The sequence below is a fragment of the Pseudopodoces humilis genome, chromosome 30, assembly GCF_049639895.1.
Source record: "Pseudopodoces humilis isolate 2021_Gansu_Grassland_sample_001 chromosome 30, ASM4963989v1, whole genome shotgun sequence".
Classification (NCBI taxonomy): Eukaryota; Metazoa; Chordata; class Aves; order Passeriformes; family Paridae; genus Pseudopodoces; species Pseudopodoces humilis.
This window is the reverse complement of record NC_142229.1, coordinates 2,050,586-2,071,550: the sequence shown is the minus strand read 5'-3', so window position 1 is coordinate 2,071,550 and position 20,965 is coordinate 2,050,586. Positions and strand designations below refer to the sequence as shown.

Below are 20,965 nucleotides of genomic sequence, written 5' to 3'. Positions count from 1 at the left end.
GGGATATGGGATATGGGGTATGGGATATGGGATATGGGGTATGGGATATGGGATATGGGGTATGGGATATGGGATATGGGGTATGGGGTATGGGATATGGGATATGGGATATGGGATATGGGGTATGGGGTATGGGATATGGGGTATGGGATATGGGATATGGGATATGGGATATGGGATATGGGGTATGGGATATGGGATATGGGATATGGGATATGGGATATGGGATATGGGATATGGGGTAAGGGATAAAGTGCCATGAGGGAGCACTGCACTCTCCGGGAAAAGTGGGATTCAGCTCCTGGGCCTGGAAGGGGCAAAGCCGGGCGGGGCAGGCTGGGGATGGGAATGTCGGGCAGCAGGAGCAGCTCGGCTGTTTCCTGCAGGAGCAGGATTCCCTTTCCAGGCTCTCCTCATCCCCACGGGGCGCGGGGGGTTCCATCGAACCTCGGGCACGGCCTGGGGTGGAGGGAGGGGTCCCTGTCCGGGTGGGGTCCCTGCCCGTGGGATTGGGGCTCCGTGCTGTTATTCCATGATTCTGCTCCCCGCTTTCCCTCGGGGCTGGCACGGGGTGAGGATGATGAGAACACAAATCACCTCGGCACGGGGCCAGGAGAGCCGGGCTAATTGGAAACAGGCGGGAGTCTGGGGTGTCCGTGAGCCGGGAATGATGGAAAAGCGCATCTGGGAGCCGCTGATGGAGTTTTTAACTCGATTACTGCGGGTGCTGGTGGCTCATCCCGGCCCTCCCGGCTCCCTCCCGAGCAGCTCCGTCGGGATAAACGCGGTGCTGCCGCTCCCGCTCCTCCATCCCTCCCTGGATCCAGCGGGATCAGCATTCCATGGCCCGCTCCCTTCCCCGGGCGCTCCTCATCCCAAAACCAAGGGCGCCCAGAATCTCAGTTCCCGTTTTCCCTGGGTTGCATCTTCCCAGGAAAAGCGGGAGCTGGAGGGAAGGCGGTGCCGAGCCCTGAGGGATGTGGGGGAGAGCCGGGAAGGTCGGGAGCTGCGGCCGCACTCCATAAATCCCGAGGAGACGATGGATTTGCTCCATCTCCATTACTGCTTCCTTCTGCATAAACGCGCGGCAGCGCCGGGGCCGTGAATCATCCCCGGGCTGGCTCAGCAGGATCGGGAGCTGCTCCATGGATCTCCGAGCCCTCCCTTCCCTCCCGGGGCTCAGGAAATCTGGGATCGGAGATTTTGGAGCCTCCCGCCTCGGGGATTTGGTGCGATGAGTTCCCCCCGTGCTCAACGCTGGGGCGAAGCATCGGATCCTTCAGGCTCAGAGCCCGCCGGGATCCCCCGGGAAGGGTTGGGAGCCGGGCAGATCCAGGGAAAAGCAGGGAAAAGGCAGATCCATCTGGAAGCTGCCTCAGATTCTGCTCCTTTCACGCCCCGATATTTCTCCTGGGCCTCTCTCAGCCGCTCCTCTCCCCACTGTCGCACCCTGACGGGACCGAAATCCCGAGGTTTTCCCGGGATCAGGAGCAGGAGGGAGCCGTGCCCATCCCCCCTCCCCCGCCATGGATCTGCCCCCCACAGCCCCGTTCTGCTCCTCCCAAACCCTCTTCTTCCTCCTGCTCTTCCTCGTTTTCAACTGGAGCAGTCCCGGGTGGGAAGCGGGGCCTGGCATTCCAGACTCCCGGAGCGGGCGGGATCCATCCCGGGATGGAGGGCAGGGGGGTGCCAGGGCAGCCCAGGGCGCTGAGGTCTTCATTAAATTTGGGGTCCTCATTAAATTTGGGGTCTTTATTAATTTGGGGGTTTTCATTACAAATGGAAATGAAAACAACGGCTCCGTCCCCCGGTGTCAGCTCGGCTGGCAGGGCTGGAATTCAGATGTTGATGCTGTTCTTTCCCTGGCACGGAGCAGCTCCTTCCTCCTCCTCCTCCTGCTCTTCCTCCTCCTCCTCTTCTTCTTCCTCCTCCTCTTCCTCCTCCTCCTCCTCCTCCTCCTCCTCCTCCTCCTCCTCCTCCTCCTTCTCCTTCTCCTTCTCCTTCTCCTTCTCCTTCTCCTTCTCCTTCTCCTTCTCCTTCTCCTCCTCCTCCTCCTTCTCCTTCTCCTTCTCCTTCTCCTTCTCCTTCTCCTTCTCCTTCTCCTTCTCCTCCTCCTCCTCCTCCTCCTCCTCCTCTCCCATCACCCTGGTGCCCTCAGGGACACCCAGCGCTCCCATCCCCTCTGGATTTTCCTTCCCAAGGCTCCGGATCCCGTCGCTCCATGCTGGGAATCTTCCTGCCGGTGTCAGCCCAAGCCCTCATTAAGTGCTGGAATAATTAATTATTCCTATTTATAACGAGCGCTGGGCCCTGCCCTTGACAGAGCCCGGCTGCTCCCGAGGCCGCTGACACGGAGTTATTTTTACCCCTCTTCCCTGGAGAGGTTTCGCTCCCGATTCCAGCGAATCCCTGGGATTTAAAGGGCCACTGACGATCCCTGCACCCCCTTCCCGGAATTCCGGGGGGAAGAGCGGGAAGGGCTCCATGATTCCAGGAAATTCGGGAGCTGCTCTGGGTGCAGGATGATGCGGGATCGGTAATCCCGACATCCCGGATTGATCCTGCCCTGATCCCACAGGATCTCTGGTGCCCCTCGAGGAATTCCATCTATCGCTGTCTCCCAGAGATGGGGAAAAGTGGGAATTCAGGGAAATCGATGCAAAATTCCCAAGGAAAAGGGTTGGAAGTTGACGATGGAGATGCCCAAAGGAAAATCCCTTTTGGAGAGAATCTGTGTCCAAACGAGTCCCTGATCCTGTGAATCCCTTTTTTCCCTGGATTTCTGCTCCTGCCCAGGGTCAGGACACAGAATGGGTGCCAAGGGATCCCGAGGCACCAGCTCCCAATTCCCAGGAAAACCAGAACCCATCCCTCACTTCCACTCCAGCTCCTTGGGATGTGGCTGCTGCGATCCAGGAGGAAAAGCTGGATTCGTGTTAATGCCTCTCCCGGGGATTCCCGTGGATTCCCATGGTTCGGGAAGCGCAGCAGAATTCCCGTGTTCCACAGCCTGGGTGCCAAAGGGCTCCCACAGGGCTCTGGGAATCCAAGATTCCTGCTGGGAAAGGCTTTGGGAATCCAAGATTCCCAATGGGAAATGCCCCACACAGGTTTGGAATCCAAGATTCCCAATGGGAAATGCCTCACATGGCTTTGGAATCCAAGATTCCCAATGGGAAAAGCTTTGGGAATCCAAGATTCCAGCCGGGAAATGCCCCACATGGGTTTGGAATCCAAGATTCCCAATGGGAAATGCCTCTCTGGGCAGGGCAGAAAGGAAAACAATCCAGCTTTTATGGGAATGTAAATCCAGGGAATCTCATCAGGGAGCAGGGCAGGGAGAGTTTCACATCCCATGGGATGCTGGTGGGATCTGCTGGGACAAAACCTTCCCTAATTAACTTTTATCAGCACATTTATCCTTCCAGAACATTCCTTATCATCCCTGGGGATCTTCCCGCTTTCTGGAGCCTCCACATTCCCATTCCCCGCCTTTGGGGACACCGGGATGTTCATTCCCACCGAAACCCTGGGCTGGGTCCCTGCGGGGAACGTTCCCTTCCCTCATCCCCTCCAGCAGAGATCATTCCCGGCAGGAATCTTTCCCGGCACGAATCATTCCCGAGGCAGGCTGAGCCATCTGGATGGGCCGGGGCTCAGCATATGCTGGCTCGGAAATTCCCGATCATTCCCAGCTCTCGCCAGCTGCTGGGAATTGGCTCCCGCTCGGAGGAGAGAGCCGGGAAATTCCGCCCTTCCCGGCTCCAATGGATGGATGGATCCCGGGAAAGGTGAGGCCGGATCCGTGTGCCCGGTGCCAGCGGGATGGGATCCCCTCGGGAACGCCGGGCAGGGAGCGGATCCAGCCCGGAGCACACTGGGATGGGAAGGGTCTGGAATGGTTTGGGTGGGAAGAGACTGAAATCCTGTCTGGTTCCAGCCCCCGCTGTGGGAGGGACACATTCCATGATCCCAGATAATCCAAACCCGGCCTTGGGCACTTCCAGGGATCCAGGAGCAGCCACAGCTTCTCTGGGAATTCCATCCCAACCCCTCCCCACCCTCCCAGCCAGGAATTCCTTCCCCAAATCCCATCCACATCCCTGCCCTCTGGCAGTGGGAGCCATTTCCTGTGTCCTGGAATTCCAGGAAATCCCAGTGTCCGTGGTTCCTCCTCCTCCTGCAGCACCCCCAGAGCGATGGGGAAACAAAACCCTGGAATGGTTTGGGTTGGGAGGGAATTTAGGGATCTGCCGGTCCCAGCTCTGACACGTCCCGCTATCCCAGATTATCCCAACCCAGCCATGGGCACTCCCAGGGATCCAGGGGCAGCCACAGCTCCTCTGGGAATTCCATCCCAGCCCCTCCCCACCCTCCCAGCCAGGAATTCCTTCCCAAAATCCCATCTCACCCCATTCCGGGCAGTGGGAAGCCATTCCCTGTGTCCTGGCACTCCAGACCCTGCTTCCCAGCAGATTCCCAGTGTCCAGGGCTGTTCCTGCAGTACCCACTGATGGATGGGAAAACAAAACCATGGAATGGTTTGGGTTGGAAGGACCTAAAATCCCATCCACTTCCAGCCACAACACCTCCCCCCCACCCCAGGGTGCTCCAGCCTGGCCCTGGACGCTTCCAGGGATCCAGGAACAGCTTCTCTGGGAATTCAGGGCCTCTCCACGCTGCAGAATTCCCGGCATTCCCAGCAGTGCCGAGGGTGGAACTGTGAATCTCCGGCTGCAGCCTCAGCCCGGGCAGGTGGGTGTTGTGGATATTTATATTTTACATTTCTATTTCCTGACAAAATCCGCCCGCGGAGCAGCTCTGGGAAGCGCACGGAGCAGGATTTTGGTCCAAACATTGCGGATTAAGGCAAAGGAGCACAGGAAACTTCCACTTCCATGGAGACTTGGGAGAGCTGAAGGCTTGGAAAAATCCCGGGATTCAAGCCAGGCTTTAAACCCTGAGATGGGGGAGCAGGCTCTGGAATTTGGGATTCGGACACATCCTGCCTTCGTCATTAGGGTCTGGATGATGCTGTTAATGAGGTTCCCATAATTAATTCATTAACGGAGAGTTGGATGCATGATCCAAAGAGCTCCAGAGTTTTCCCAGGCTCTGGACAGAGCTGTCCTCACACAGCTGGAGCCTCCACTGCTGGAATTCCACATGGAGGGATTTGGGGTGGGGACCCTTCCCCTGCTCCCATGAACCCCCAGCCCAGCGAGGGGATCCCCCCAAAACCTGGATCTGGCAGCAAAATCCCATAAAAGCAGCAATTCCCTGAACCAGAACCAGCCGGGAATTGCCTTTCCAGAAGCTTCTCCACACCTTGGAACGAGCCCTCCTCGTCTCCTCCTGTTCCCAGCAGGAAATCCGGCTGCTCCTTTGATCCAGGTTTTCCTTTCTCCACTCTCCCATCCCCTGGGATCTCACATCGGGATCTCATCCCCATCCCTCAATCTCATGGATTCTCCCCAAACATTCCCTCCATCCCTGCATCCCTCAGCAGGGAATTTGGTGCTGTGGGATTTGGGATGTGCCCCTTGCAGCAGCAGCTGGGGGGTGTTTGGGCTTCTTTTTCCCAAAAAACAGCCATGGGAAATATAAATATAAATATAAATATAAATATAAATATAAATATAAATATAAATATAAATATAAATATAAATATAAATATAAATATAAATATAAATATAAATATAAATATAAATATATATAAATATATTAATATAATTTTTCCCAGATATTTATATGGACAGGAAGGAAAGGGAAGACAGAGGAATCTGGGAATTTGGTCCCAGCATGAGCAGGGGGTGGGGATGCTCCGGGCTGGGATTGGAATGGGAATTTACTCCCAGCAGGGCTCAGGGATGCTCCAGGCTGGGATCAGAGTGGGAATTCAGTCCCAGCAGGGCTCAGGGATGCTCCAGGCTGGGATTGGAATGGGAATTCAGTCCCAGCAGGGCTCAGGGATGCTCCAGGCTGGGATCAGAGTGGGAATTTACTCCCAGCAGGGCTCAGGGATGCTCTGGCCCTGCCCAGGTGCCGGGATCGATGCCCAGTTGGTGCCCCCGGCTGCTCCGTGGGCAGCAGAGGCCGCGGGATCGATGTGGGATGAAGGAATTATGGCTCTGGCCTTTTATGGCTTCCTTCCCACCGAAGTCCGGCTTTAGGGACTCCCGTCGCTGCCAAGGAATTCAGCTGGGGCAGGACCAGCCCAGCTCCTGCAGGACAGCCATGGACCTGTTTTTTCCCAGGTCTGGAATGCTGGAATTCCCAGGAATAACCGCTCTGGGAATCCTCAAACTGCCGAAAGGATGAGGAAAAGCAGGATGGATGATTTCAGAATTCCCCTCTGTCACCTCCACCTTCTCCTCACTCCCACCCATCCCACATCCCGAGAAGCTCCAGGAACGAGACAGGCAGAGACAATCCAGACCTTCCCAATTAAGCAATTTTTTCCTGAATGAAGAGCCCTGCTCCTGCTGGCTCCGGGAATGGGATTTCCATCAATCCCGGCCTGACGAGCTCCTCGTCACTCAGCACCTCTAATAAGGCTCCCTAATTCCGTTAGGGGCTCCTCGGCATGGCTCTAATGCGGTTTCCAGCTCCTGCTGGCGCCTGGGATTCGGCCGGAGCGGGAGAGCGAGCGCATCCCTAATCCGAGCAGACAGTAATGGGAAAACGAGCTGGGCCGCGGGAAAAACGGGAGCGGCGTCTCTGGGCCATGGGAAGCGCCCCCATCCCGCTTTTCAGTGGGTTTGTTCCTTGTTTCACCCATCCTGGAGATCCCTGGATCTTTCCGTGTCCTGAGCAATCCAGGCCTTGCCAGCCCAGCTTTCCCTCGGGATTATCCCAGATTTTTCCACAGGGCTGCGTTCCTGGTCTGTTCCCAATCCAAATTCCCCATCCTCTCCATTCCCACACCCCTCTTCCCGTGCCTAATCCAAGCTGGCCCAGCTTTCCCTTGGGATTATCCCGTTTTTTTTCACAGGGCTGCACCCCTGGTCTGTGCCAACTTCCCCATCTTTAATTCCCGTTCCTCTCCATGCCGGAGATTCCCACACCCCTCATTCCTCATTCTGCCCCTCCAGCCCATCTTTTCCTTGGGATTATCCCAGTTTTTTCCACAGGACTGCATCCCTGATCTGTTCCCAATCTTTATTTCCCCTTCCTCCCCATCCTGGAGATTCCCTCATTCCTCTCTCTGCCTCTCCAAGCTCTCCCAGCCCAGCTTTCCCTTGGGATTCTCCCACTTTTCTCCCCAGAGCTGCATTCCTGGTCCATTCCCCATCCTCTCCACCCCGGAGATCTCCTGATCCCACTTTCCTTGCTCTGCTCCAAGCAGCCCAGCTTTCCCTTGGGATCATCCCGGTTTTCTGCCCCAGGGCTGCATCCCTGCTCTGCTCCCAGGCCCAATTTTCCCATCCCAGATCCCATTTTTCCTTGCTCTGCCCCCTCCGAGCATTCCCAGTTTTCCTTTGGGATGCTGCTCTGCCTCTCCTCCGCTCGGGAGCCCCTTGGAGCTCGGAACAAATCCATGCTCCCATCATCCCTGCTCCTGGATGATTCATAACCAGCAGAATTCCATCAGGACAGAAATTCCCAAATCAGATTAAACCTCTCCGTTCTTCTGGAGCTTTGGGCTTCCAGCTCTTCCCTCCCTCTTTTCCATTCATTTTTGCCCAGCCCAGCCCTTCGCTGAGCTTTTCCAAGGGTTTTTCCAGCTTGGAATTCTCCAGGCTCTTTTCCACTCTAAACCCCATCTGCGGGGGCGGGGCAGGCAGGGGATGCAATTCCAGAACCAAAATTCCAGGGATTTCACCCAAGCCCTGCTGCTGCCTCTAAAACTTGATTGGTTCCATTCCCAATGATCCCTGCCCGCCACTGCAAATCCCACAGGACTGGGAATTTTTGGGAAGTGTTTCCATGTTTTTACAGCGCCATTCCCGGTGATCCCTCGTTCCCTGGCTTCCCATAGAACTGGGAAATCTGGGAAGCATTTCCATGTTTTTACAGCATCATTCCTGGTGATCCATCATTCCCTGGTTTCCCATGGAACTGGGAAATCTGGGAAGCATTTCCATGTTTTTACAGCATCATTCCTGGTGATCCATCATTCCCTGGTTTCCCATAGAACTGGGAAATCTGGGAAGCATTTCCATGTTTTTACAGCATCATTCCTGGTGATCCATCATTCCCTGGTTTCCCATGGAACTGGGAAATCTGGGAAGCGTTCCCATTCCTTGGGTTAAGGCAGGAAAGCCGGGAGGAGCAGGGATGCAGCAGGAAGCTGGGCTGGAGGAGGGAGGGTTGTGTTAACACCAATTAATAATGAATAAGGCCCTAATGAGTGTTAATTAATTAATAATAACATGTGCTCAAGCCATCGATTCCCTATGAACGGCCCCAAGCTGCCAGAAGTCCCCAGCTCGGGAATTCTCCTGGATTTCCCCGGCTCTGGGGATGGGAACCAGCCCGGCCATGGACAGGACCATCCCGTTTTTCCATAGGAATGGGAAAAGGGAAAGGATGGGAAAGGTTGGGAAGCATCTCCTGCCCCTCAGTTCATCCTAAACCCCTTCCAGCTCCACCCTGCTCCGTGATTTTCCTTAGTCCCACGTGGAAAATCCTGCTGGAAGCTTTTCATTCTGGACCGACCACCTTTAGGTGTTTCTCCCTGTGTGATCCCGCCTGGAGCAGGATCCCACTGGAGCAGGATCCCATTGGAGCAGGATCCCTGGAGCAGGATCCCTGGAGCAGGATCCCATTGGAGCAGGATCCCTGGAGCAGGATCCCATTGGAGCAGGATCCCATTGGAGCAGGATCCCTGGAGCAGGATCCCTGGAGCAGGATCCCATTGGAGCAGGATCCCACCTGTGCATCCCATTCCCTTCAATCCCGCCCGTGATGCAGCCATGGATCCAGAGCTTTAATCAGCATCTCTTATCAAAACCACTTAATTTGGCTCATTAAAACCTGCCAGATTCCCAGGATCCAGGAAATGAACCGGAGCACCTGAGCGTCGCCTCTGATTGGGAGAGGTTATAAATAATTCATGGAATGTCTGCGCTTTCCATGGAAAACCTGACGGGAGAAGCTGCGATCCCAGGGTGCGGATGGGGCTGGGGGGGGTCTGAGCTGGGCCCTGGGCACCGACGGATCCCGGGAAATTCCATGGGGAATTGGGATGGGTCTGGCTGAGGGGCCGGATGTCCCCGAGGAAAGGAAAGGCTGGAGGTGGATGGGAAGAGGAGGGGGAGGAAGATGAGAAGGAAGGAGAAGGGGAAGGGGAAGGGGAAGGGGAAGGGGAAGGGGAAGGGGAAGGGGAGGGGGAAGGGGAAGGGGAAGGGGAAGGGGAAGGGGAAGGAGAAGGAGAAGGAGAAGGAGAAGGAGAAGGAGAAGGAGAAGGAGAAGGAGAAGGAGGAGAAGGAGAAGGAGAAGGAGAAGGAGAAGGAGAAGGAGAAGGAGAAGGAGAAGGAGAAGGAGAAGGAGAAGGAGAAGGAGAAGGAGAAGGAGAAGGAGAAGGAGAAGGAGAAGGAGAAGGAGAAGGAGAAGGAGAAGGAGAAGGAGGATGGCCCAGGGGCTGTGTACTGGTTTGTACTGGTTTGTACTGGGAGGACTGGAGCCAGCGGTGAACATCTCCATGGAAATAAAGCCCAGTTTTCCATCTGGAATTCCGAGGGGCTGGAAAGGGGCGCTCTATGGGGAATTCCAAACAATTGGAGCAGCCAGAATCTGAGATTGCTGAGCGAGGAGCAGGAGGGAGCTTTGGGCAGGGAAGGAGCGGCTCTGCCAGGGCACTGGAACATACTGGGAGCACTGGGGGCTGTGTGTGGGCACGGGAGGGATCCGTATCCCTGGAATGAGCAGCGTCCATCCCATGGGGTGGGATCTGCATCCCTGTGGGATTTGGGATGTCCATCCTGTGGGATTCGGGATGTCCATCCCTGGGAATGAGCATTGTCCATCCTGTGGGATTCGGGATGTCCATCCCTGGGGAAGCGCATCCAGCTGAGCCGCCCAGGCCCATTCCTGCTCCAGGCGCCTCTGGAAGCGCATCCCAGGAGGATGGCCGGGGCAGAGCCGGGACTCCAGGGTCCGAGCGGGGCCGGGGCTCCCGGGGCCGGAGCGGGGCCGGGACTCCAGGGGCCGGAGCAGGGTCTGAGCGGGGCCGGAGCAGGGGCTGAGCGGGGCCGGAGCAGGGGCTGAGCGGGGCCGGAGCAGGGGCTGAGCGGGGCCGGAGCAGGGGCTGAGCGGGGCCGGAGCAGGGGCTGAGCGGGGCCGGAGCAGGGGCTGAGCGGGGCCGGAGCAGGGGCTGAGCGGGGCCGGAGAGCGGGGCCGGGGCTCCCGGGCACGGTCGCTGCGCGGGCTCGCACTGCCCTCCAGCGGCACGGCTCGCTCCCGGGCTGCCAGCTGGCACTGCCACCCTCGGCTGCCTCCTGACAACCCCAGGTGTCCCCTGCCACCTTTCAGGTGTCCCCTGCCATCCCCGGCTGTGCCACCCCGCTGCCCAGATGTGTCCCCATGGCCCAGAGTCAGACCGGGGCATTTGTGGTGTCGCCCCCTCCTCTGTCCCCGCTGCTCCTCACTGCAGGTTCCTCCTCCTGGCCCCCCTGAGGGCCACGTTGTCGTAGTCGCAGTGGCCGAGCCGCTCCGAGCCGGGGAGCAGGAAGGATCTTTTGGGGACGGCGTAGTCGTCGCTCTGGGCGTTGTAGGGACACCCCAGCCCGGGGGGCTCCTCGGGGGCCGCCTGCAGCCTCCAGGCCTCCCCCTTCACCTCCTCGGGCTCGTCGTAGAGCGCGAGCGCCGCGAGCCCCTCGGGCTCGTCATAGATGTGCTCGGCTTTGGGGGCCGGGGGGCGGCCGGGGGGCTGCCCACCCCCTCCTGCATCCCTGGGGACCCTCGGGAGCTCGGGGACCTCCTCCTGGGGCCGGTCCAGGCCACCGAACCGCCGCGCCAGGAAGGCCTTGGCCACGGCGTCGAAGGGAACGGCGTACTCGGGCTCCACCTCGGCGCCGTCCGGCCTCAGCCGTGGGGAACGGCGGGGCTCGGCGTGGGGAAAATCCACACCCCGCGAAGGCTGGAGCGGCCCCGAGCGCTCCCCTGCCCCGGGGGGCATCGCCGCCTTGGCCTTGAGCCCTTTGGCCTCCCCAGAGGGGCCCTCGTGCTCCTCGCGGCCCTGCGCCCGCCCGGCCGGAGCGGCCCGGTCAAGGCCCTCGTCCGCGGGGCCTCCCCGGCGCGGCTCCTCGGTGCCGCGGCCCCGCTGGAGCTCGATGGCCGCCTCGATGGCCGCGAAGATCTCGTTGCCTTGCCTGGTGTCGAACTCGAAGTTGCCCTCTCCGGACTCGCAGCGCCGGCCAGCCTCGAAGGAGAAGGTCACCTGTGGAGGGAAGGCAGGGCTCGGTCCCCGCGGTGCCCAGGCCAGCCCGGGCCGGGCTCCCCGAGCACCGCTGACCTTGTCGCGGCCGAAGCGGCGCAGGAAGCGGTAGGGCCAGCGGAACAGCGGCTTCCGGCTCCTCGGATGCCGCAGCTCCAGGGATTCCTCAGCGGCCCGCAGGATGCAGCGGCCCCGGAGCTGGCAGCGCTGCGACGACGGCGTCGGCCTCACTGTCACCTCGAACTCCTGCTCCAGGCCGGCTGGGGAGGGACACGACATCGGACACAGTGCCACGGCACACAGGGGCTGGGATGGACTCGGTGCCACGGCACACAGGGGCTGGGATGGACACAGCATCGGACACGGTGCCACCCCACAGAGAGGCCAAGAGTGACCCCCAGGCCAGAGGCTGGGATGGACATGGTGGACACTGGCCATGTGTCCCACCCCCCAGAAGGGCTGTGGATGACCCCTCCAGCCAGGCCAGCAGTGACCAGCCGATAAGGGCTGGACAGCTCCCGCCACTGCTGATAGCGCAGCCAAGGCAGCCCCACAAACCACAGCAGGAAGAGGAGAAGGAGGAGCAGGAAGAGCAGGAAGAGGCTTTTGGGGGGAGATTTCCCCACCCCGCAGCAGCCCCAGTCCCGCTCCCACCTTTGTCCCGTGAGCTGTACAGGGAATTTTCCTCCATGGAAAACTCTCCCTCCGTGCCCGGCGAGCTCAGCGATCCCTCCTTGGCCACTCCCGGCTCCTCCTGGCTCCTCTGCCCGGGGGAAGAGTGGGAGGCGAGGGTTCCACCCATCCCAGGGGATCCCATCCATCCCAATGGATCCCATCCATCCCAATGGATCCCAACCATCCCAGGGATCCCATCCATCTGAATAGACCCCATCCCTCCCAACAGATCCCATCCATCCCAGGGTTCCCATCCATCCAAACAGATCCCATCCATCCCAGGGATCCCATCCATCCCAACGGATCTCATCCATCCCAATGGATCCCATCCATCCCAATGGATCCCATCCATCCCAGGGATCCCATCCATCCGAATAGATCCCATCCCTCCCAACAGATCCCATCCATCCCAGGGTTCCCATCCATCCCAACAGATCCCATCCATCCCAGGGATCCCATCCTTCCCAACGGATCTCATCCATCCCAATGGATCCCATCCATCCCAGGGATCCCATCCATCTGAATAGATCCCATCCCTCCCAACAGATCCCATCCATCCCAGGGTTCCCATCCATCCCAACAGATCCCATCCATCCCAGGGATCCCATCCATCCCAACAGATCCCATCCATCCCAACGGATCCTATCCATCCCAGGGTTCCCATCCATCCCAACAGATCCCATCCATCCCAGGGTTCCCATCCATCCCAACAGATCCCATCCATCCCAGGGATCCCATCCATCCCAACAGATCCCATCCATCCCAGGGATCCCATCCATCCCAACAGATCCCATCCATCCCAACGGATCCTATCCATCCCAGGGTTCCCATCCATCCCAACAGATCCCATCCATCCCAGGGTTCCCATCCATCCCAACAGATCTCATCCGTCCCAGGGATCCCATCCATCCCAATGGATCCCATCCATCCCAGCAGCTCCCATTTCATACCGGGAACGCCAGCTCGCACAGCCGCCGGATCCACTCGTCCGCCTCGGCCGCGGGAGCAGCCAGCAGCACGCGGCGCTCGGCCGTGTCCAGCAGGATGGGGACGGTGTCCCCGGGACAGGAGGTCTCGGTCCCCGCCGGGACCACGCGGACGCAGTCGCGGAGCCGCAGCGGGCGCCGGGCGGGCTCGGCCTTGCGCGGCCGCTCGGGGCCGTCCCGCAGCTCCAGGTGCGCCGGGGACCCACGGCTGTCCCGGTACAGCACGGCCCAGAGCTTCTTCCACCTCTGCCGCGGGGAGAGCACCGCGTCGGCATTCCCGGCACGGCCTGGCCTGCCCGGGGGCTTGACCTTCCCAGGGATTTGTGTCTTCCCGGGAATTTGTGTCTTCCCGTGAATTTGTGCCTTCCCGGGGATTTGTGTCTTCCCGGGAATTTGTGTCTTCCTGGGGATTTGTGTCTTTCCGGGAATTTTACCTTCCTGGGAATTTTACCTTCCCAGAAATTTGTACCATCCCAGGAGTTTGAACTTTCCAAGGTGTTTTTACCTTCCCAGGAATTTTTGCCTTCCCAGGTGTCTTTACTTTCCCAGGTATTTTTACTTTCCCAGGAGTTTTTACCTTCCCAGGAGTTGTTTTTTTTCCCAGGAGATTTTACCTTTCTTTGGGTGTTTTTATCTGCCCAGGATTTTTTACCTTTCCTGACGGTTTGACTTTTCCTGGAGTTTTTACCTTCCCAGGAATTTTTACCTCCAGGAGTTTTTGCCCCCTTGGAATCACGCAGGAACCCAAGGCAGGACAAAGCCCCTCACCACACCCAGGAGTGATGGAAATTGGGATTTCAAAATCCCTGGATAAACATTCCCACCCTGCAGCGAGGCCTTCCCAGCCCCGGCCTCACCCAACCCCATTCCCCCACAAGCCGCCAACAACTTCCAGCTCCCGTTTTCCCTAAAATCCCCCAACTTTTCAGCTCAGCAGAAGCCGCAGCAGTTCCGGGCTCGGGGTGCGAGGGAGGCCCCACGGCGGAGGGGAAGTGGGGGCAGGGAAGTCACCCCAAAACCGGCCTGGGGCTCCCTTTTCCCGGGATGCGGTTTTGGGATCGCTGCCGTTCCCGTGGGGTGGATCCCCCAGGAATGGGCTCTGTGGGGAGGAAGAGAAGGGAGAGGAGCAGGAGAGGCCCCTCAGCTCCTTCCCCTGGGCAGCCATCGCCCAACCCCGGCCGTTATCAGAGCCGGAACTGCGCGGCTTTGGGGCCTCGGCCACCTCCCCCAGCTGGAGCTGTCCCCAGATGGGGCTTTGGGGTCATTTCTGTCATCCCCTGAGCTGGAGCTGTCCCCAAATGGGGCTTTGGGGTCATTTCTGTCACCCCCTGAGCTGGAACTGTCCCCAAATGGGGCTTTGGGGTCATTTCTGTCATCCCCCGAGCTGGAGCTGTCCCCAGATGGGGCTTTGGGGTCATTTCTGTCATCCCCTGAGCTGGAGCTGTCCCCAAATGGGGCTTTGGGGTCATTTCTGTCACCCCCTGAGCTGGAACTGTCCCTGTATGGGGTTTTGGGGTCATTTCTGTCACCCCCTGAGCTGGAACTGTCCCCAAATGGGGCTTTGGGGTCACATCTGTCAGTCCCAGGTCACTTCTGTCACCCCCAACTCTGCAGGGTCTCTCTTGGGGGGTCTCTATAGAGTGTCCCCAGCAGCTCCTGTCCCCCCGCCGTGGATGAGGGACAGTGGAGCATCCAATGGCTGGGATCACCCCATTCCCACAGGATTCACCCCATTCCCACAGGATTCACCCCATTCCCACAGGATTCACCCCATTCCCACGGGATCCACCCCATTCCCATGGGATTCACTCCATTCCCATGGGATTCGCTCCATTCCCAAGGGATCCACCCCGTTCCCGTGGGTTCCACTCCATTCCCACGGGATTCACCCCATTCCCATGGGATCCACTCCATTCCCACGGGATTCACCCCATTCCTGTGGGATCCACTCCCCTCCCGGACCCCCGAGCCCCCTGACCTTCCCGAATGGCTGCTGGAGCTGCAGGTAAATCCAGCCCTGCTTCACCACTGCCTCCTCCATCCCGGCATGTCCGGAGTGTCCGGAGCGTCCAGAGTGTCCGCAGTGTCCGGGGTGTCCGCAGTGTCCGCAGTGTCCAGGGTGCCCCCGGGGGTCCGGCGGGGCCGTGTTCCCCCCGCAGTGGCAGCGGGGCCGGCTCAGCCTGTGCCACTCCCAGCCCAGGCTCTGCCGCTTCCTCTGCTGGCGGTGGCTTCCTGTGAGCGCCGCGGGGACAGCGGCACTGCCGCGCGGAGGGCGTGGCACTGGGTGTGGCACCAGGTGTGGCACTGCGGGTGTGGCACTGGGTGTGGCACTGCGGGTGTGGCACTGTGGGTGTGGCACAGGGTGTGGCACTGCGGGTGTGGCACTGTGGGTGTGGCACAGGGTGTGGCACTGCGGGTGTGGCACTGGGTGTGGCACTGCGGGTGTGGCACTGTGGGTGTGGCACTGAGGGCAGGAGGGCGTGGCACTGCGGGTGGCATTGTGGGTGTGGCACTGGGTGTGGCACTGGGTGTGGCGCTGTGGGCAGGAGGGTGTGGCACTGTGGATAGGTGGGTGTGGCACAGTGGGTGTGATGTAGTGGGCATGGCACAGTGGGTGTGGCACTGCCAGACACACCCGTGTGTCACCCTGTGGTGCTGATGGGCACTGGGCAGCACGGCCGGACCCTCGCACAGGACACTGAGCACTGCACAGGGCACCGGGGACACCGGGGACAGCAGTGACACTGCTGGCACCGCTGGCACTGCTGATGCTGGTGGCACCGGTGGCACTGAGGGCTCTGGTGGCGCTGGTAGCACCAGTGACACCGGTGGCGCCAGTGGCACAGGTGACACTGCTGGCACTGCTGGCACTGGTAGCACTGGTGGCACAGGTGGCAGTGGTGGCACTGGTGGCACTGGTAGCACTGGTAACACCGGTGGTGCTGGTGGTGCTGGCGGCACTGGTGGCGCTGGGTGCACAGGTAGCACCGGTAGCAGTGGTGGCACTGGTAGCAGTGGTGGCACTGGTTGCACAGGTGGCACAGGTGGCAGTGGTGGTACTGGTAGCACTGGTAGAACTGGTAGCACTGGTTGCACAGGTGGCACTGGTAGCACTGGTAGCACTGGTGGCACAGGTGGCAGTGGTAGCACTGGTGGCACCGGTGGCACTGCCCGTGCAGGTGTCGCTGCTCTCAGCGCTGTACCCACTGTCTCCGGGGTGCGCGGCCCCTTTAAGGCGGTGTCAACAAACCGAGCTCGCGCCCCTCCCTCCTCCCCCCGCGCCGCGCCGACGCCGTGACGTCAGACGCAGCGCGCCGCGGGCGCACAGGGGCGTGGCCAGACCGTCATGGGCGTGTCCCTCCGTCGCGCGCAGGCCCCAGACAGACACGTGGGCGTGGCCTGAGCTGGATGGGCGTGGCCTGAGTTGGACGGGCGTGGCCTAAGCCAGCGCTCTCGGAAGAAGGGGCGTGGTTTACGCCGCGTGGGCGTGGCTCACCCCTGGGGGGCGTGTCCTTTGCGCGCGCGCAGGCGCCGGATAGGCGGGGCGGGCGCGGAGGGGGCGTGTCCCGCGCGCGCGCGCAGGCGCAGGAGGGGCGGGGTCGCGGCGCGGCGCATGCGCGGTGCGGCCGGCGGCGCGGGGGGACGCGGTGGCGCCGGGCCCGGCGCAGGCGGGGGCGGAGGCGCGAGCGGAGCATGAATGGGGCAAGATGGCGGATCATGTGCAGGTGAGCTCCGGCTGCAGCGCGGGGCTCGCCCGGGCCCGCTCGCCCCCCTCCCGGCACCCCCGCGCCGCCCCCCCGGCCCGCGCGGCCGAGCCCCGCACGGCCAGGCCCGGCCAGGGCCGGCGCGGGCCAGGCGCGCAGGCCGGGCTTGCCGGGGAGGGGGGGCCGCCGCTGCGCTCTCCCCGTGTGGCTCCGAGTGTCCCCGGTCTGGCTCCGAGTGTCCTCCGGTGTCTCTCTATGTGCACTCGGTGTGGCTCCGTGTGTCTCCCGGTGTGGCTCCGAGTGTTCTCCGGTGTCGCTCTATGTGCACTCGGTGTGGTTCCGTGTGCTCCCGGTGGGGCTCCGTGTGTCCCCTGGTGTCGCTCTATGTGCCCTCGGTGTGACTCCGTGTGTCTCCCGGTGTGGCTCCGTGTGTCCCCGGTGTGGTTCGGTGTGTCCCCGATGTGGTTCGGTGTGTCCCCGGTGTGGCTCCGAGTGTCCCCGGTGTGGCTCCGAGTGTTCCCGGTGTGGCTCCGAGTGTCCCCGGTGTGGCTCCGAGTGTTCCCGGTGTGGTTCCGTGTGTCCCGGGCGCTCCTCCCGGGCTCTGCCCGCGGCCCTGCCGGGTCCCCTCGGGGCTCTGTCCCCGCTGCTCTGCGGGAACCCCGCGGGAAGGGCGGCAAAAGCTCGCTCAGGTCCCGTTTTCCACTTGGAAGCAGAGGCCGGGGCACCCCCGGTGCCTGCGGGCTCCTGACAACGGGGCCCGGCGGAGCCGCTCCCGGCCCCGGCCCCGGCCCGGGGAGCCGCGGGCTGGGCAGCCGGGGGATCCCGGCCGGGCTCGGCTCCTTCCCCAGCCGGGTCTGGGATCCTTCTCCAGCCGGGTCTGGGATCCTTCTCCAGCCGGGTCTGGGATCCTTCTCCAGCCGGGTCTGGGATCCTTCTCCAGCCGGGTCTGGGATCCTTCTCCAGCCGGGTCTGGGATCCTTCTCCAGCCGGGTCTGGGATCCTTCTCCAGCCGGGTCTGGGATCCTTCTCCAGCCGGGTCTGGGATCCTTCTCCAGCCGGGTCTGGGATCCTTCTCCAGCCGGGTCTGGGATCCTTCTCCAGCCGGGTCTGGGATCCTTTCCCAGCCGTGGGAGCTCTCCGAGTTGGGGAAAGCTTTTCACGGGTGTTCCGAGGGAATCCCAGCGTGGAGAAGTTCATGGGGTGGGAGCCAGCAGGGAAATCAGGGATGGAAAAGTTCCAGGTTGGAGTGGAGGGGACAAAACCCCTGGGAAAGAGCCCGAAACCCTCTGGAAAGGACCAGAAACCTCTGAGGGAGGGAAGCGAAGGCTCAGAGTGGGCTCAGAGCCCTCTGAAGGAACCCAGACCCCTTTGGGAGAGTTCCTGACGTCTAAACCCCCTGGAAGTGACCCCAAACCCCCTGGAAGTGACCCCAAATCCCCTGGAAGTGACCCCAAATCCCCTGGAAGTGACCCCGAACCCCCTGGAATTGTCCCCAAACCCCCTGGAAGTGACCCCAAACCCCCTGGAAGTGACCCCAAACCCTCTGGAATTGACTCCAAACCCCCTGGAAGTGACCCCAAACCCCCTGGAATTGTCCCCAAACCCCCTGGAAGTGACCCCAAACCCCCAGGAATTGTCCCCAAACCCCCTGGAAGTGTCCCCAAATCCCCTGGAAGTGACCCCAAACCCCCTGGAATTGTCCCCAAACCCCCTGGAAGTGACCCCAAATCCTCTGGAATTGTCCCTGACGCTCTGGAATTGTCCCCAAACTGCCTGGAAGTGACCCCAAACCCCCTGGAATTGTCTCCAAACCCCTGGAATTGTCTCCAAACCCCTGGAATTGTCCCCAAACCCTCTGGAATTGTCTCCAAACCCCTGGAATTGTCCCCAAACCCTCTGGAATTGTCCCCAACGCTCTGGAATTGTCTCCAAAGCTCTCGAGGCGCAGCTGGGGACGTTTTCCATCAGATTTTGGTGGATTTGGATTTGCACGGAGCCCAAAACCTGGGATAAAGCGGAATTCCCGGGAATTATTTATTATCTCTGGAACTTCGGGATCAAATCAATTCCCGGGAATTGCGAGGGCAAGAGGAGAGCTTGGGAGTTCCACAGGGAATTGAGGAAAATGGGGATCAGGAACAGGGATTTCCATGGGAAAAAAATCCTCATTTTCCTTGGAATTCAGCTCCAAATCCGGGATTTCCGTGTGAAATCCGGGATTGAGCGAGGTGGGAGTCGGGAAAGCCGGAGCTGGAGGGGCTGGGAATGCTGAGCTCGGCGGGGTTAAAGTTTAACTCAGAACTTCGGGAATTTTTCCACGGCTGGAAAAGGGATTTGGGAACTCGCAGGAATTCCAGGAATTCTGGTGAGGATTGGGAAGGTTTGGAGCAATGGGAAAAGGGGTTGGAAGTGGGAGAGGTTTGGATGGGACTTTGGGATGAAATCCTCCCGTTATTCCAGGTTATCCCAACCTGCTCTTGGAAACTTCGGGAATTCCATCCCAAGCAGGAATTCCTTCCCAAAATTCCATTTAAATCCCCCCTTTTCCAATGGGAATCCATTCCCTGTGGCCAGCCCACCTCTCCTGGAAGCGGCTCCAGGTTTTCCCTGGAATTTCCCTTTTCCGGGAGAACATTCCCAGCAATCCCAGCCTGGCTCCAGAGGCGTTTTTAGGGAATATTCTCTGGGAATGCTTGCTTTGGGAATTTGGGAATAAATCCCAGCTGGCAGCAGGGGTTGGGAAGTCGGGAAAATCCCTCTGGAACTTCCCAAGAGCTTTGGTTTGGGTGGAAAAAAATTCCCAGAGGAATTTCAGGAATTGCGGCAGAGCCCAAACGGATTTTCCATGGATTTTACTGGATGTGATGGAGCCTGAATTGGTTTTTTATGGATTTTTCCCGACGTGTTGAAGCCCCAGAAGATTTTTTATGGATTTTTTCTGGAATGACAAAGCCCAAATCCGTTTTTTTGGGAATTTTTCCGGGTTTGGTGAAGCCCAAAAAGATTTTTTGATGGATTTTACCTGGAGTGAAGAAACTTCCAAAACGTTTTATGGATTTTTCCTGGAATGAAGAAGCCCAGACCCATTTTTCCATGGATTTTACCCAGATTGATGAAGCCCAGATTAATTTTTCATGGATTTTTCCCGGTGTGAAGAATTCCCAGACCTTTTTTTTTATGGATTTGGACCCGGAATGGTGAAGCCCAAATGCTTTTTTTATGGATTCTACCTGGTTTTCATCCCAAAAAATCCAAAATTCTGGGAATTGCGAGCGATCCCTTTGGGTTTTCCTGGGAATATCCCATTTTTTTCCCCTTGGGAAGCAGATTTTTCCTTGGATTTTTGGATTGAAAACTGAAATTATAGAAATGATGGATGAAAATTCCCAAATTATGGAAATTTGCTGGAAATGATGGGTGAAAACTCCCAAAATTTTGAGGGATTACAGCTTTTCCTGGGATTTTTCCCCCCATGGGAATTCTGGGTTTGAATTCCTGCGTTCCTCTGGGGATTTTGGGAATTGATCCCGGATCCAGGGAAAGGCGGCTCTTCCTTGGGAGAATTCCTGGGATTCCTGGGAGAACCTCGATCCCGGCTTCTCCTGGAATTCCTGCAGAATTCCTGGAAATTCCTGCTAAATTCCAGGAAATTCTTCCAAAATTCCTGAAAATTCCTGCTAAATTCTCAAGAATTCCTGCAAGATTCCTGGAAATTCCTGGAAATTCCCGGAAATTGTCGCTGAATTCCTGTAAATGTTGGAAAATTCCTGGAAAATTCTTATAAAATTCCTGTAAAATTCTTGCAAAATCCCTGGAAATTTCTGCAAATTCCTGGAAAATCACTGGAAATTCCTAAAAAATCCCTGGAAATTTCTGGAAGTTTTTGCTGAATTCCTGTAAATATTGGAAAATTCCTGGAAAATTCTTGCAAAACTTCTGAATTTTTTTTTAAATTTCTGCAAAATTCTTGGAAATACCTGTAAAAGCCTGGGTTTTATCCCAGAGCCGGAATTTTGGGAATTTTGGGCTGTGCTCTCTTCCTGGCCCGAGAAGGAAAGGATTTGGGAAGGGAATGAAGTGACACACTCAGGGCAGCGTTTTCCAGGAGTTTATTCCCAGAGAAATGGGAATTCCAGGGAATTGCGGCTCTGAAACGGGATCCCGAGGAGAGGGAGGTTCCAGAGGGAATGTTGAATTCCCAAATTCCCGAATTCCCGGTG

General features: G+C 58.8%; 2 protein-coding genes across 2 annotated transcripts in view; one reads left to right on the top strand and one right to left on the bottom strand.

Annotated features, from left to right (window-relative positions):
* Window positions 1–9,470: 9,470 nt before the first annotated feature.
* DOK2 (docking protein 2) lies at window positions 9,471–15,259 on the bottom strand. The gene is made up of 5 exons (XM_005530853.3): window positions 15,020–15,259; window positions 13,006–13,287; window positions 12,035–12,143; window positions 11,459–11,640; window positions 9,471–11,383 (listed from the first exon to the last, which is right to left on the bottom strand). Exons 1-5 carry the CDS (start codon window positions 15,080–15,082, stop codon window positions 10,589–10,591), a joined length of 1,431 nt encoding a protein of 476 aa, XP_005530910.2. The 5' UTR covers window positions 15,083–15,259; the 3' UTR covers window positions 9,471–10,588.
* Window positions 15,260–16,666: 1,407 nt separating this feature from the next.
* XPO7 (exportin 7) overlaps window positions 16,667–20,965 on the top strand; it is a 58,532-nt gene continuing 54,233 nt past the window's right edge. Inside the window, exon 1 of the mRNA XM_088068251.1 lies at window positions 16,667–16,766. Coding sequence (XP_087924377.1) covers window positions 16,749–16,766 — 18 coding nt within the window. The 5' untranslated portion in view covers window positions 16,667–16,748. The remainder of the gene's footprint in view (window positions 16,767–20,965) is intronic.

Coding starts and splice junctions, on each gene's coding strand:
- DOK2 (XM_005530853.3), bottom strand. CDS start 15,082: ATGGAGGAGGCAGTGGTGAAGCAGGGCTGGATTTACCTGCAGCTCCAG. Junction 13,288..15,019: donor TCCAGCAGCCATTCGGGAAG/GTCAGGGGGCTC, acceptor TCCCCGCGGCAG/AGGTGGAAGAAGCTCTGGGC. Junction 12,144..13,005: donor TGTGCGAGCTGGCGTTCCCG/GTATGAAATGGG, acceptor TCCCCCGGGCAG/AGGAGCCAGGAGGAGCCGGG.